Source organism: Patagioenas fasciata, chromosome 3 (genome assembly GCF_037038585.1).
Source record: "Patagioenas fasciata isolate bPatFas1 chromosome 3, bPatFas1.hap1, whole genome shotgun sequence".
Classification (NCBI taxonomy): Eukaryota; Metazoa; Chordata; class Aves; order Columbiformes; family Columbidae; genus Patagioenas; species Patagioenas fasciata.
Window position 1 is genome coordinate 29,449,503 of NC_092522.1, and position 16,455 is coordinate 29,465,957.

General features: G+C 40.4%; 1 protein-coding gene across 1 annotated transcript in view; it reads left to right on the forward strand.

The window, feature by feature from the left end:
* LPGAT1 (lysophosphatidylglycerol acyltransferase 1) overlaps positions 1-16,145 on the forward strand; it is a 67,304-nt gene extending 51,159 nt beyond the window's left edge. The window contains exons 8-9 of the mRNA XM_065833845.2: positions 6,066-6,172; positions 11,380-16,145. Of these exons, the coding sequence (XP_065689917.1) occupies positions 6,066-6,172; positions 11,380-11,531 (259 nt within the window). The 3' untranslated portion in view covers positions 11,532-16,145. The remainder of the gene's footprint in view (positions 1-6,065; positions 6,173-11,379) is intronic.
* The last annotated feature ends 310 nt before the right edge of the window (positions 16,146-16,455 follow it).

A 16,455-nucleotide genomic window follows, 5' to 3' on the forward strand; every position in this document is an offset into this window, starting at 1 on the left:
ACCTTTCAATGTGCTGGAAAGTCTGCTGGGAGATTTCTGTGCTCCCTGAGGGCTGGTCAGGCTGCAGGGCAGCGGGTGACACTCCAGACCTGTGCAGCTGTACGGCTTGACTAGGAAACTCCTTTAGGTTCATCTTCCATGTGGAGACCAAAACCTTGCTGTAACAGAGCCATTTAGGATATTGGGGAATGCTGGTGCTTATTCTTCAGGTCACAAATCTGAGGTGGTTCCTCATTAATTCTTAATTTTTATAATAATTAGGTATTAACTGCTCTTAATAGTGTAGGCAAGGATTAAATCAGTGTCCAAGGTTTGAAAAAGCCAGTGCTGTGCTGAGCCCCCAGATGGCCCTTGTAAACCTGGTGCATTTCTTTAACTCTTTGAAATAAACCCAGTTGGCAAAGGAAGACACAAGGTAAAGTGGACTTCATCTTTAAAAAGACGGAAATGTCAGAAATGTCTTACAAAACTGGAAAATGTGAAAGGTATTTCTGGTTTTCTGCATTTGACATAGATATCTTCTGAAATTTTTAGGAGATTTATATCACGTGTGTCTGGACTGTTGTTATTTCCCACTTTTCATTTCGGGCAATACAATTTTGCTCGTTGCTTGCAATTTGGAATGTCTTGGGAGATTACATTTGAAATAAATTTCAAGGGTAATTTTGAAATAACTGGGGAGAGAGTTCTGCATGAGTCTGTGGGCTCTGGTGCGCTAGTTTCTCATGTACCATTTCTTTTAACTGAGTTATAGGAAAAATAATTACAAAGCCCCCTTAGTAAAAGTAAACAATATCTTTGACCAGATGCCATATCTGCTCTATGAGAGGAGAATAAGGATTTAAATGTGCTTTTTCCATCTTGGAATAATCCGGAGTGAAGAAGCAATGTATGACAGCAGTGGGGGGAAAAGCCACGTTTTCTGTGCTGCTGCGGTGGCTGCGGAGCCTCTTGGTGCTCAGCCGGCACTTTCTGCCCTTCCCCTTGGTCACAAGCCCTTCCTGCCTTATGATCGTTCAGATCTAGTGGTTTCCTTTTCTCATAGCCTGGCCTTTTACTGCAGGATTACTTCGCTTTCATCCTACTTAGGGAGCAACAGAGGAGTGTAGAGGACACAGCAGCTTTATGTTTTCATTTTGGATGCTTTTCTAGCTGATGGAAATGACAGAGAAGGTTCAGTTTAATCCAGTAATCTTTTTTGTTCGAAAGCTCAATTTTGATGATGAGTTGAAGCTTGCTTTTCAAACCTGAGTTTTCTGTACAAATGACATGTTTTTCAGGAGTTCATAATTAGGCTAAGTTGTGGCCTGGTTTTCCTCAGCATGTCAAAAGAAACTTCCCTAGAAAAAAGGACAGTTAGCAAGTTTCAGACTCTTCAAGACACAAAGGTGTGAGAATTTACCCTTTTATCTATAAAATAATTTTTTGCCCCCGACAGACTTGTCTCAAAACTCGTTGGGAAGTGCTGAAAAACTAGGTTTGCTCTCAGAAACATAATACTCAAGGAAAACGTCCAATTAACTTCCAGGATTTTTGGGGCAGATTTCAATCCATCTGTTAAAGCACTAAGCACCAAAACAAACAAACGAGCTGGAAGGTGCAAAGCGTCTCTCACTAGAGGCATTACTGTGAGACCTGCCTTTTAATGACTCCATTGGAAGGGATGGTGTGCTCTCCTCAGAATGGTTTAGCTTTATGCTTGGGTTATTTTGTGATGTGCATTGACCATAAACCCAGATTCACTGGAGTTACACTCAGCAGAAATTAGCCAAGTGTTTTGGTGTCTGTATTTCCCCACAATGAGTTGAGTTTTGGGATTATTTTTTTTTATTTTACACCAGCCACTTCTTTAGTCTGACTGACTTAGTTTCTCAGCTGGTCTCCAAGTTTCTCTAACAATAAGATTTCGCATGTGGTGCAGTTCTGTTGTCAAAACCCAAAAGTTAAAAACCCTGGGTATGAGGTTTGTTCGATGCTTAACTTCCTCTTACAGCTGTTTTTGTTCTGTGCTGCCATTGGAACGAGCTTTCAACTACTGAGGAAGGTCTTTTTTTGTGTGTCTATATTAATATTTACTGAAGCAAACTAGACTCGTGGCTATAAATAAGGTGGAATGCGTTGTGGTTGCTGAATGAGTTTTGCAGAAGCGCCTATGAAGGGCATCCAGTTTGGCAATATATTTTAATGTGCTTTTTTGTGCAAGTGATTTATTTTTGGTCATGCCTGTGATCTAACAACCACCTCTATCATACTTTATTTGCTGTTTCAATGACTCTTTAAATAAACAATATTATGATTTAGAAACAAATAGGGGTAATAAAAATCTTTAATTCATGGTAGGACAGATGATGAAAGGCAATTAGTACTTTAAGGTGGTATCTATGAACTTTAGAATTATAATACAGAATTAGAGGCTGTTTCTCCAATAAGGACCATTTAAAAGTGATTAAATGTTTCAGAAAATGCCGTATTTCTGAAATTTATTTGGTCTCTTTTGAGAAATGGCTTACCAGTAGGTAAGTGTCCATGATTTCTTATGTATGCCAACATGTCTTTGGCAGTTACATCTCCTTTTTTTGAAAACCCCCTCTTCTCTCCTGGCCTATCATTAATGCCAATATATCCTGGTTTGGGACACAGACACATTTAGAGTGGTTTAGGTGAAGCTGCCGTCCCTTGGTCAGCTCTGTGGAGTGTCCTGTGGCTGTTGTCACCTGGCAGCTGCAGACAGGTCATCTCCAGCTGGCAGGTTTTGCGTCATTGCGGAGGCTATTGCAGGCTGCCGTCAGAGTACACCTCTACTTCCACCACCACTTCTAGCTTCAGGGTGCGGCTTATGGTGGCACAAGTTTTACTGATGTTTAGCCCCCTGCCCACCTCCCCCTGATGACAGCCAAGTAGCTGGTCCCTTGGGAAGAAGTAAAAGGAGGCGGTATTTCCATTCTGCTTGGATTTTCTCATCAAATTATCTTATTAAATTCCTTGTTTTTCACGCCAGGGACAAAGACACTTATTTTCATGCCATTTGAGGTTAGTTTTGTCCAAAAGCCAGGAAGATTTGAGTGCCCAAGAGAATCTAGAATCTTCAGATATAACATGTTGACTTCATTCCTTGTCAGGACAGTTTATGTGGTGATAACATTTTAGTTTCCTGAGGAGATGAGCAAACTTAGCTTTCAGTGGCATTCCTGATGCTGGAAGCACAAAGGTGGGGTAGAGCCAAGATGGTGCTTGTGCTGCAAACACATTGATGTTCATGTATCTCGTTGCAAAGAATAAACTGTGTCCTGCATCTTTTAACACTTGACCTGGCAGACCTCGCTGCTCCTGGTCAGCGATGACCCTGCTCCAGTTAAAGGAGTGGTTTCCAGCCATTATTTTGGACCATCTGCGTAGAGACCTTTGTATCAGTAGACCTTCCCAGTTACCTTTCCTGAACCCAGTCTCCTTAAAGAGGGTCTTCTTTTAAAACTCAGGTGCCAGCTGAGCCATCTGATGGGCAGAGAACGATGAGAGTGACAGTACGTTTAGTATAAATGCAGGGGGGGTTATTTTCACTTTATCTACTACAGGAAGGGATTGTTCCACAGTTTAGGGATCGTTTTTAAAAACCTTTCTTCTCTAATTTAGCTCAGCCATTAATAAGAATGTTCCACATGTAAAAACAACTCTGGATAATCTGAAAATATGTTTGAAAATGCTTCTAAATACATGAGCACTTAGCATTGCTAAATTGTGGCAGCCAGTGTAGAGTTACAGGAAAACCGGTTGTTTTCAACTCTGCATTAATATTAATTCAAAATGGGTGTAACAGTGATTGCTTCTTAAACTTTTAAGAAGCAGAGCTTATATCCAGAGATTCAAGTATTCTGGTACCATATGGATTCCTGCAAGAACCTGGATGGATGCAAGCAGGAAAGTGGCATCCTGCGTTCCATTAGTCTCTCACAATATTGGTATCACTTACGCTACTCCATCAAAGTACCGGCTCATAAATCATTTTTAACGAGGATCTTGTAAGGTCTTGTGATAATATTTTCAGACTAGAAAGTACACTCTTGGAAAAATACCAGGTTTAACTGTGGGTTATAGAGCTGTTATGTGTTAGGTAGCTGAGCAGTGAACTTGGAGGTGAAGAATATCTACAGCTCACAATGGAAACGGCGTGTGAGGCCAGGTAACCTGAGACTGCTGTCCTGAGCCCACACGCGCCTTCTGCCCGTCCTGAACCATCTTCAGCCTTGCGTAAGCAAGCATCTGTCCTTCAGACACAGGCTGTGAAACACAATATTCCGTTGCCGAGTCCTTTTATCTCTTCGCAGCAGATAGGCAGAAGAGAGTAAAAATAGTGCTTGGCACCTCGGTTGTGTTCGGGGACAGAGAGTTAAGTCTTTCTTAGTCTTATGCTCTCAACAAAAATGGTCCTTTCTCTGTGGGTGTGTATTTTACTTGCCTCTGTGTAGTTTACTTTTAATCTGCTGTACAATGTCTGACTTCAAGATAAAGTAGTTCTTTATTATCTGTCTTCATCATTGTTCTTAATACGCACACTGAGGAGCTGAGCTATTTACTGGACCACAAGCTATTTCGTATTTTACCTGATATAACGGCTGCTTGTTTCTGGTTACTGAGCAAGGAGAACTCTGCAGCGTGAGAAAGATGCAGATAGAATCGCTACAAAGACTACAGAAATATCTTGAGTTTGTGTTGATGCCGTAGTTGGTAAATAGAACTGTTCATCTCCTTATATTGTTCTCTCTATATACCAGAGCACTATTATTTTTAATTCACTTATTAGCGTAATGTTTTGCTGCTTTTCTCCTCCACTTACGACTTACTTTTCCTTGTGTCAAACTGAAAGGAGGAGGTACAAATGACTTGGCAACAACACAAGCAAAGATGTTGAAAACAGTGACAAAAGCATTCTTCAGAAGTGTCTTATTTCTGTAGTCTGACATTCCCATATCTGTTCAGACAGTCCCCACATGATCGTGGTGTTACATCAGGTTCTTTTCAGTATAATCGGCCAAGACCAATGTTGAAAATGAAACGAAAAATCCACTAATGAACATAGAAGTCTGGCGCAGCTGGCGGGGTAAACGGGAGCTCATGGGAAAAGAGAAACCTACAGTAAAGCTCTTACGTTTCAGAGGATGAATTTTTCTGGCTGGCCCTGATGCACAAATCTCTTCTGCATTGGCCTCCCAGTGAAACGTAGTGGATATATAAGTTCCTGTATATGTTAAAAGGAATTTAGAGTCTACTGAGGAGATCTCACAATTACTGTAAGACTTGAAATTTTATTTAAATTTTTTTAAAAAAATACAGTGAGGTATGGTGAGCTATTTGGGGCTTTCTGTATGTGTATACCTCAGTGAATTCTGCCCTGGATATCTGATTTTCTAAGTAGACCTCGTATTTAGCGTAGAAGTACCAAAACATTGGTCATTCTTCCATTGGGGTTTTGAAAATGGAGCAGGAATATTGGAATACACTTACTTACACGGTCAGTTCTCAGTGTAAAACTTGCCTTAGAAATTTCAGACAAAGCTGCTGGCATCCTTTGAAAAGCACAGAAGACTCATTTTCTGGGATACAGAAGAGCTGTTGGTACTTAGCGATGTCTTTGTGTAGCTTCTGTCTGCTGGAGAACTGTTTCTTCAAAACTGTGGCTGAACCTTCTCAGTCTTTTATTTCTTTTGGTTTCAATGTGTACACTTCATTGCTTCTTGGTTTGCGTTTTTTTTTAAGGATAGTAATATAGTGTGGTGGTGTTATATTTAAAAAAAAAAAACCACAGCAACTTAGTAGCTTTTATCACATGCTGTAGTACAGCACAATAATGCCAACATCATCTGTGTGCCGCTGGCTGATGACCTGGAATATTCCAGTTTTGTATCTTTAATACCGATGCGATCAGTGAATGGGAGCGAGAATGAACCATGCAGTCAGATTCATACCAAAAGTCTTGTTCTCTATGTTTTGGCTGGGGCAGAAGAGAAGAGTTTTGTTCTTCACATACAGAATGCATTTCCTGGGGTTCATTATGTTTGTTTCTTTGATAGGATTTTTCCAGTTAAAGATGTACCTGCAGAGCCTGAAGCTCTTACACACTGGCTATATCAGCGATTCATTGAAAAGGAAGATCTCCTGACACATTTCTATGAAACAGGTAGGATGGTATCTAGCAAAGAGAACTGTGCTTTGTTACTGCTTTTTTTACAAGGATCTCCAAAAGATTTAAGAACACATATATATTCTTCACACAATACATAATAATAATAATTCATCCAGTAGAATTATTAATACTTTTTATGTGGCAAAAAGGTAGTATAAGAAATTATCTAGGAAAGGTAAATTACCCAGGTAGCATGAGAATATGGTCATGTTTAGGAGTTGGTACATTCAAAACAGATCTAAGGAAATCCTCTTTTTTTCTGCAATAACATATAGTTCAGCCATGAAACTTGCTCCTACAGGATTTCATTGGGTTAGAATAGTTTAGTAAGATTCAAAGATTATTCAGAGCTTATGTTCAGTTTGGAGGGAATATAAAACCTTCAGGATTTAAAACGAGCAAGTTCTTGACTAAAAGGGATTAAGACTCTTCTGTGAGGCGGGTTATTTTATCTGCCAAGCACAGCTATTTAGGATGTTCCTCTGGCACTTGTACTGGTAGAGAAGACAGGTCTAAGTAGCCTGGAGGCCTGATTCAAAACCAAAGTCCTCTTCTGTTTCCTGTCAGGCTAAAGAGCAAGTTGCTTTGATTGGAAGGATTCGTAAGAATTACTTACGTAGCTGAAAGTCTGGAGTCTCGATGTGCAGCGCTGTGCTGTCAGTCCTGGCCTCCTGGCTGTGAGGTGCTGCGGGTCACTTCCATCATCACGGACTTGCAATGCTAATGGATCAGAGGAGTGTAAATAAATTTAGGGCATTAATAACATTGCTGTAGGCTGGCAAATGGGATTTAAAGTATCAGGTAAATACTTTGAAGTTATATCTGGGGAGGTGTTTCCTTTGGGCTCTTTATTTTCCATCCAGTTGTCGATACTGAAGTTTGTCATCTGCCCTCCAGCGGAAGCGTGTGTGTGTGTGTGTGTGTGTGTGTGTGTGTGTGTGTGTGTGTGTGTGTTCAGAATACAAAACAGAGGAATTCATCATAATAAAAAAGGAAAAGAAAATCCAGAGAAGAAAAAATAGTTTTATTTAGACATACGGGAAAGGAAGTTTATCAAACATAGACGGAGTAGGAAGACTCCACATGAAATAATGCAGCTTGTCTCTGAAAAAAAAAATAATCTCTACATTAGCAAGCATCACTGTTTTTGAAGGGGGAAAAACATTCAGTCTCTCAAATCAACTGAGTTTATTATTCCAAAGTGACTGTTAAACAAAGACACTACTTCAAGTAGATGATTTATTTCAAAGACTGATTTAATTTGGTTTTGAGCACTTAATTTATCAATTGTAGTGCTTGAAAAGATTGATAGATTTCTGTAACAACCTGGAGCTGTATTTTGGTTTATGAAATCCTGCTGCCGCCCAGCCGTCATTGATGGCCAAAGTCAGGCTCTGCTGTAGAAATTGCATCCAAATGCATATATTGGACTTTATTAGACAAATAACTTTGTGGAAGTCTTTAAAAATACAAGTGTAGTCATCAGGATGCCAAGAACTCTTGTTATTGAGATGTTATTTCACAAATGCCATTAAAATACCTCATACCCAAAAAATCTAACTAGATCAGAAGTTCAGAGAGGATAATGAATATAATCAGGTTTATTCATTGAAATGTGCTTCCAAAATAGGCTAATTGCTTATAATTTGCCAGTGTAATCAGTATGAATTAATAAGACATGTTTTAAATGTAAATGCTATGACATAGGACCTTATTAGGCATAAATTGGCATAATTTAAAGTCACTACCATTTATACCAGTTGAGGTTTGTTGGTTTACTGCAGAAGTGCTGTTGGTGTTTTTGGAAACCTCCTGGAAAAGCCCTGAGGCCTAATTTGAGGGGAAGCCCGGAGGCTGCTCCAGAGCCGGTTTCCTGTTGACCTGTTACCTTGTCCCAACTTGGTCTGGTTTTAGGGCTTAAGGCTGTTTCAGCATTTTATTTTTTGTAATACTCACTGCTTAGGAACTTGTCTCAGTTCATAAAGGTTACTTCATAAAGCTGGAGTAACATTTAATGCTCCTTGAAACTTCAAAAGTTTGTATTGACAGTGTCATTGGTAGGAATACATTCTTTTGGCATATTTTTATTTTGGAACAGGAAGAACCAAAGCCTAAACCAGCTTTTTCCTTTTTGCTCTATTCCTAAGCGTTAAGGACTTAAATAGATCTGAGAAAATCTGTAATACCTCTTAAAAACAAACAAACAAAAAGTATCTGTCTAAAATTTGAGTATGAAACTGTCCCATCCTTTCTTACAGGTGCATTTTACACATTTGATTTATAAAATTATAACCACTTACAGTTAATATCCTCAAGTCTAAGCAACACCAGGACTCCTGTTTTAGCAGCTAGTAGAAAGTTTGTGTTATCCTGAAGCAGGATAAGCTCAAACACTGTGGTAACACAAATGAGATGACATTTACCAGGACAAAGGGACTCTGAGAATTATTTTAAAAAACCCTAGAAATAATTGCACACTGGAGTCGTCATGCTCCTCATTCACTCTCATCATAAGCCAACTGGTGTGATGCAACTAACAAAGTGAGCAATGTCATCACCCAGGGCACCAGGAGGGGGGTTTCACTGATGTTACGGGAGTACCCTAGTTATTGTACCAATCCGAAACCTCATCTGGAAATTCTGTGTCGAGATAACAGAATCATAGAATGTCCTGAGTTGGAAGGGACCCACAAGGATCACTGAGTCCAACTGCTGTCCCTGCACAGGACAACCCCACAGTTCACACCATGTGTCTGAGGGCTTGTCCAGTCTCTTCTTGAACACTGTCAGGCGTGGGGCCATGACTCCTCCCTGGGGAGCCTGTTCCAGTGTCCACCACCCTCTGGGTGAAGAACCTTTTCCTAATGTCCAACCTAAACCTCCCCTGGCACATCTTCCTGCCATTCCCTTGTGTTCTCTCACTGGTCACAGAAGAGTTCAGCACCTGCCCCTCCTCCTCCCCTTGTGAGGAAGCTGTAGCCGCCATGAGGTCTCCCCTCAGGCTCCTCTACCCCAGGCTGAACAAACCCAGTGACTTTAGCTGCTCCTCATACGCTTCCCTTCCAAACCCTTCACCAACTTTGTGTCCCTCTTCTGGACACTCTCCAGTAGCTTAATATCTTTTTTTATCCTGTGTTGCCCAGACCTGCACCCAGTGCTCCAGGTGAGGCCGCACCAGTGCAGAGCAGAGCAGGACATGGCAATGCTGTGCTGGATGCACCCAGGACACGGGTCCCTCTTGGCTGCCAGGGACACTGCTGGCTCATGTTCAACTTGCTGTCAACCAGAACCCCCAGATCCCTCTCTGCAGAGCTGCTTTCCAGCATCTTGTCCCCCAGTCTGAATGTATAGCCAGAGTTGCCATGTCCCGGGTGCAAAATCCAGCACTTGCCCCTGTAGAACTTCATGCGATTGGTGATTGCTTCATTCTGCAGTTTGTCCATTTACTAGAACCCTTTGAGCCTGGCCCATCAGTCAATTCCTCACCCACTGCACTGTGTGTTTACCCAGCTGTGTGTTGAACATGTTGTCCAGGAGAATACTGTGAGAAACAGTATCAGAGGCTTTACTGAAATCCAAAAAGATCCATCATCCCCATTCAAGAAATAGGAATTGAATTGGGAAGAGTGACAGATAATGGGTACCAGGATGGTTGAGGGGAAGGAGGAGTCGTTTCTGTGAAGGCCAACTACAAGTGCTAGGCTTGTCTCAGCGAGGAAAGGGAAGGAGCGTTTTCTCTGTAAGGCACAAGTTGCCTTAGGAGAGGAGGGAGGGTGAAGAGACAGCGGCTGTTAATGCCAAGGAGAAAGAAGTTATTTAAACCAAGGTCACTGATGGTTCTGGAAAACAAATGGACCATGGAAGAACAAATGCAGTGCCAAGTGGACAAAGAGGAGCTGAGGAGCTTAGCAGTGAGAATGGCTCAGGAATAAATGGTGTGGTAAATCTGCCCACTTGTGAAAATACGTCTCAGTGAGGAGGATGGGACTCGGCAAGTTGGTGTTTTGAGTTTGTTGTTTTTTGTTTTGTTTTGTTTTGTTTTTTTCTGTTTGTTGGTTTGGGTTTTTTTTAATTTAAGAGCATTCATACAGGAAGAAAAGCTTTGTCTTAAATGCTTGATTGCAATTCCTCCAGTGATTGCAAATGCAAAGCACAGAGATAAGTATCTGATGGTATCTAATTGCCCAAATTATGAGGTTTCTGAGATGCAGAACTGGCTCTGCTGTCTCTTTACTCTTTGAATCATTCACCTCTTGTTCTTCTGTGAGTAGCTGTGACTCCATAATGCTGCAGCAAGTACATCATCTTCTCTGGTATATTCAGTGTTTTTATACCCACTGCTCAGGATTATAGCAACAGCAACAACAAAGTGGTTTGTATCATCTAGGCTTTGTGCATTTCAGTAAAATGTAATGCAAATTATTTAACATGCTGATGTAAATATATGCCAACGATTTGCTTATGATCATAAAGCTTTGATGTATTCAGACACGTGCAATTTAGTGTTTTAAGTCAGAAAAGGTCAAAATAGGGAAATTTAGGGGTTTTTTTAATCATGTCAGGTGAATCTCCTGCCAGTCTGTCTCATCTAAAGAGATGTTTCAAAAGAAGTCTTTCCCCAAAACTGAATAATGAATTACAGTGCTTCCTTAGTCTATATAATTGACTGAGCAATGAATGTTCAAACAACATATGAAAATTATTGTTAAAAAAAAAGTATGTGTAGATGTATATAAAGATTCAAGAGGAACCTTGAGAGTTTATGTGTATTGACTCTTCACAGTATACAAAATCATTACCAAACTGCTGTAAAGTTTAATATGGAGTCCATTCAAGTTGATCATACAGACATTAACATAACTTCGAAATTAATACAGAAAACTTAGGTGACAGTCGGATCTCCCTGCAAAGGTTGAGGATGGCTGCTTTTAAGAAATGCTTTGAAGTTGATGCTTAAAGTTTATATCATAATGAAATAATAATTGTTCTTAATAATAAAGCAAAAGTTTGTTTTGGTTTTATTTTTAATGAAGATAACTGATAATGCTGCAGAATCTTTTGAAAATGTAACAGCATAATACAGAAGTAACCAATTGTTTGTGGGTGCTGTGGGTGGGACGAACAGCAGTGGTAAAGAATTGCGCATTAAGACTATCGTTCCTGCTGCAGAAGCATTAAATGTGTTTTCTTTTCTCTTTTAGGAGCTTTTCCTCCACTGCAGGGTCAAACAAAAGCTATTTCTCGGGAGATGACCCTCAGTAACCTGTGGCTAGTCGGCATACAATCACTTGCGTTTTTGTCAGGCGGTATGTGGTACTGCATCTTTCAGTATTTTTATCATTGCCTGTTTTAAAAGTGGAATGGGACCTGAGGACACAATGGGAATCCAGGCTCTTGCAAGTGAGTATCATGTTGTATGTGCAAATGTGAATATGCAAGAGTAAAGGAAAATACTGGACAGACTCTTACTTCTCTTTGGGGAAATTTTAAACTCCACTAAACGTGAAGATCAGCAACATAGTGACCTGATGATGTATTATTTTAAGAATTGTCTGTATTTTTAAAAAAATGTATACTCTCATCCACACTTAAGCAAATTCAGCATTTGGACAAAAGGTGCAATCGTTCATCCACCGTAGAAGAATGTCTGTGACAAGAAAGCTCTGTCACCACAAGTATTTCTTGGCATTGTAGTTAGAGCTCAGACAGCTCAGCAACTTGTCTCTTCAGTAGTCTGTACAACGTTGGTGTGGTAGAGATTCCTCATTTGCACAAACTTGTACTTTATTGCAACTTATTGTGCTGGAGTCAAAGATACTCGGCAGAGCTGGTGGCGGTATCTTTGCGGCTATGCACTCAGCAGCTGCTGTATTAGACACATCGATCTAAAACCAAGACCCAAATAAGATCCAGCATCAGGTGTGTTTTGTGAGGAATTGGTCCTCAAAAATGTGTCGCAGCATCATAGTGTGATTAAAAGCTGCCCCCATCCGACGAATCAGCCCATCCCTGCTGTGGTCTTAACCATCATCTTTGTGAATTCTGTGTGCTACCAGCATCTCACGTTATGAGGAAACTTGGAAAATAGAAAGTCACTTGATTTATTTTCCCTTCTGTTCAGAATGCATCTCAATGATCGTTGTCGGTTTTCAAAATGCACTTTTAAAGGTGAAAATACAGTGAAGGAAAGACATAAGACTTAGAGAATGGGGGAAAGCTTTATTTGTGAGGCACTGGAAGCCAGAGCAATTCTAGCTGTTTCTGAAGGTCTGATGGTGCTGCTGGTGATTTTTAGCCACCTTTGTATTTTGTATTCTGCAGTCCAACCAAGGTGACCTTGGAGTGGTTTATAGAGGCCTTTTTCTCCCCACTAGTTGCAACAGTGTTAAATATAGGCGGGGGAGAGTTTAAATAATCCAATGCCAACCATCTTAATGTTTTTCTAAGGAGTGATAGAAGATAAACTAGTTTCTTAAAAATTAAAAATAGGTATAATTGCTATCTTAAATCTGTAGGAAGACGCTACTGCAAACAAACAAACAAAAAGAATGGTAAATACTCTGAATAAATAACTACATGGAGGGCAGTATTAATAATTAGCTCTCCACTGTGCTGACATCTTACTGGAAGAAGGATGAGTTGAATTTAAAGGCAAACTGGAGTAGAAGACATTTCAGATGTGTACCATAGGATACTTTTGAAAGGATGTGGATGACGTACAGTCTTCTGGCAGGTCTAGTTGGCATCGTGTTTATGTGATTATACACAGATTTGAGAGAGCTGTTCCTAAAATAAAACTAATCTCTCTAAATACAGGCAGGATAGCCAGAACTTCGGATGTTGGCATACTGCCTTTTACAGAGTAATTTTACTGAGAACAAAATAAGCCCTCAGTAGTTTTGGCTCGGAGTTAGCAGTATTGATCCCCTTTCTCTCTCCCGCTCCTGCTACATGAATCGTGGTGGATGCTGTGCAGAATACAAAACTCAGTTCCCTTTGCAGGAAGAGCTAAGAGCACACCAAAATAGGAGGCAATGCCAGTTTCCCCAACTTAATGGCAAAATACCTAGGTAAATATGGCAATGCTGTCTCCCTGAAAGTAGCAGATTTATCCTCAGGTAGCTCAGTGGGGATGGTTGCAAAGTGATGCTCTGCAGTAAGTTCCACTGAACTATGAGGCCCCTCATTGACTTAGAAGAACCATGGCAGCTGGGAGGCAGAAGAGGGTGGTTGCCCACAGCTTCATCTTTTAGGTAAGATACTGTTTCTGAATCCCACCTCTTTCCACCCAGTCACACACCTGAATTCTGGTGCAACATAAAATCCATTTTGGAAGAGGCATGCCCCGACAGGGAGGCAGTCTTGGGAGGATTTTATTTTTTCTCCCGTTGCTCTTGCTGAAGTACAGCTGATGGAATGAATGTATTTAATCTGCCAGTTTACAGGAGGGTGTTGGGGCAGCCCAGCACCATCACCGTGTAAGTGGTTATGTCTGCAGCACGTGGGCGTAAACAGACTCTCCAAACTGCAAAATGCGGATGAGAAGCTCTCATTTCTGTTCTCCACCAGGTGGCTTGATCAGAGCCACAGAGATGCCCACAGTACAGCTGGTTTTATTTTGAGCTGGGACAGACTGGAGTGATATAAAAAGGGAAGTTTTGTATAAGCAGAAGATTGCACAGCAGTAGCTTCCATCAGGAGGTTGTTCTTTGTAGACCCTGTGAACTCCATGTCAGGGCACACTGTTTTTTCAAATGCAGTATATATTTTTTTTTCCAGTGGGTTGCAGTCAATAGCGAGTGTTCACATGCTGCCTAAAGAAATTAGTAATGCGCAATAATGTTTCAGATAATCATTTGATTTATCTGGTCCTGTTCATTTTCACTTTGTTCCTCCGTAGTTCTTAACTATTGTGAGATGTTTGTTTTTGAGCACTGATTGTTGTTTTGGTAGGGTGAGTAAATAGTTTTAGCTCTTGGGCTTCTTTCCTGCCTGCACTGGACAATGTGAAGAGCCCTACGTCGTGTCTCCTCACAGCTGAGGAGCTGTAGGTGACAGTGGAATGGACCTCTTGTTAAGAAACTCTGAAGTACCCTCCCAGCATGAACTTAGACGCTGCTTCATGAAAGAGAACAAATTGGATAAAAGAAGTTTTTCTATTAAGGGAAAAACATTAAAAGTATACAACATATAGGAAATTCTGTGCTAAAAATGCCATGCTGGTCAAGACTGTTTGGAGCTTAGCAGGCGAGTTTGTAAAACCTGAATTCCTGTTGGTTGCGGTTCGGTTCTGCCTTCTGGCCGGTGTTGGGGCTGCAGCGAGCACTTTGCTGCGATGCCCGTGGGCTTCCTCTTCAGAGTTCCAAATGCATTTGAAAGAAGATGGTGTTAATGAACCGTACAGTTGATCACAAAATGGTTAGTTAATATAACTTTGAATTTATATTAGGAGAAATGTAATAGAAGAATGTAGAAAGTGATACAGAATGAAAAATGACAGAAGAAATGCTCGCCAAAAGCTGTTGTGTACAGTAGTGAGAACACACCAATTTTAAGTGTATTGCCAGGGTTGCACACAAACCATCTGTACGTTTCTATGTTTAATTGTTCACAAACAAGTTGTTACAATTTAAACGATGCAAGTCTTAATGGTTTAGCATTACCGCTCTTGAAATCGCGTTACACGATGCATATCTGCCCATTCACAATGAGCAGTGGTTTTTTCAGTGCCCTTTGGCGCCTTCCCTGCAGGTTCTCTCGTATTTTCTGTGTGGTTCTGTCAAGCTTCTCAACAATGATGTCTCTTGCAGGAGGGATTTTTTTTTTAAGTTGTTCTCATCAGATTTCAAAAAGCAAGATTTCCATTTGCCGTGCTCACTGGCAAACTAAAAGCTTCCTTTTCCCTCTTCCCTCCCCCAGCATCAAAAATAAGATGCATCTTATTGCAGTAAAAATAAAATGATCACTGTGGTACTGTTCATTAGTCACTTGTTTTGCAAATGATGTAACTGATTTTTTTCTGTCCGACACTGCCATAAAGTGCTGTTAACTTTTTTCACCTGTTTGTACACGATAATACAGATACCGAACACTGTGTGTGACAGGATTCAACTGCTCCACTTTGCCTTGACATAAAATTTTGGGACCAAAGGTACTTAAAACTGGGATTTCCAAATCATGTGAGCGAGGTTGAATGCATTCTCTTGACAGTCAGCTGGAGATTTTGTGGTGATCTGCTACAATCACACAAAATAATTGTACACCTGGGGTACTGTGTTGTTTGGAAATAATGGAGCCATATGAAATAAAGGGTTATTTTGCAAAATTGCATATTTGATAGTTTTACACTCTTTTTTTTCAAAACAATTGGAAGAGCAAATGGAAACTGTACTCTGGTTTAAAATGTCTGCATACATTATGAACACTTCTGAGCAGCTTCATTTTTGCTGTAAAAACTGTAGACTGCCTGGCTATGATACAAAAAAAGAGTCTTTTAAAGGATTCTATGCATTTTAAAGTTAAACCTTTATCATTCATTATCATTGGATAATGAAGTAATGATACACTGACTGTCCTATTAAAGTGAGTTAGTTCCTTAAAATTACTCTACAATGGTGTTCATTTTGTATGATAAAATTCGTTTTCGTGATACCAGTTTTATCTCCAATCTTCTCCTTCCCTCCTGTGTTACCTGCATTTTTGTTTTGTTTGATAAAATGGATGTAGAAGCCTGTAGTGATCCTCAGTGATTTTGCAAAGGGCTGATTGCATTGGGAGTTATTTTACTGAATTTGTTTCATTGGATTTTTTTAATCAGATTTTTCCAACAGCCAAGATGTCTTTCAGAAATATAGACAGACACCAGAAGCAGCATTTCTTTACAGAGTTTATTAGGGGTCTTTTCCTTTTCTTTTTGTTTTGGGGGTGCATGTGTGTCAAAAATAAAGTTCATCTTTTTTCAAGTTCACTTCATGTGCTTCTAGTCCTTAGTAGACAAGATTATTTTCTTTGGTTATATTTATTATGCTTATATCCAGTAGACATACAGTCTCTATTGTGCTTACCATAAACACAACAAATAGTAAAATAACACTTCAGTTCACCGTACAGCTGCAGTGTTCATCTGTGAGAGATACCGTATGCTGCTTTATAGAGCTCTCGTCAGGAAGGACACAGAGACGAATGTTTGTATGCCGGCGGCAGTAAGGGGAGGAGCAGCGCAGCAGGGACGAGGGGGGGAAGCAGCTTCTGCCGCCCTCGCTCGCTCCAGCATCTGC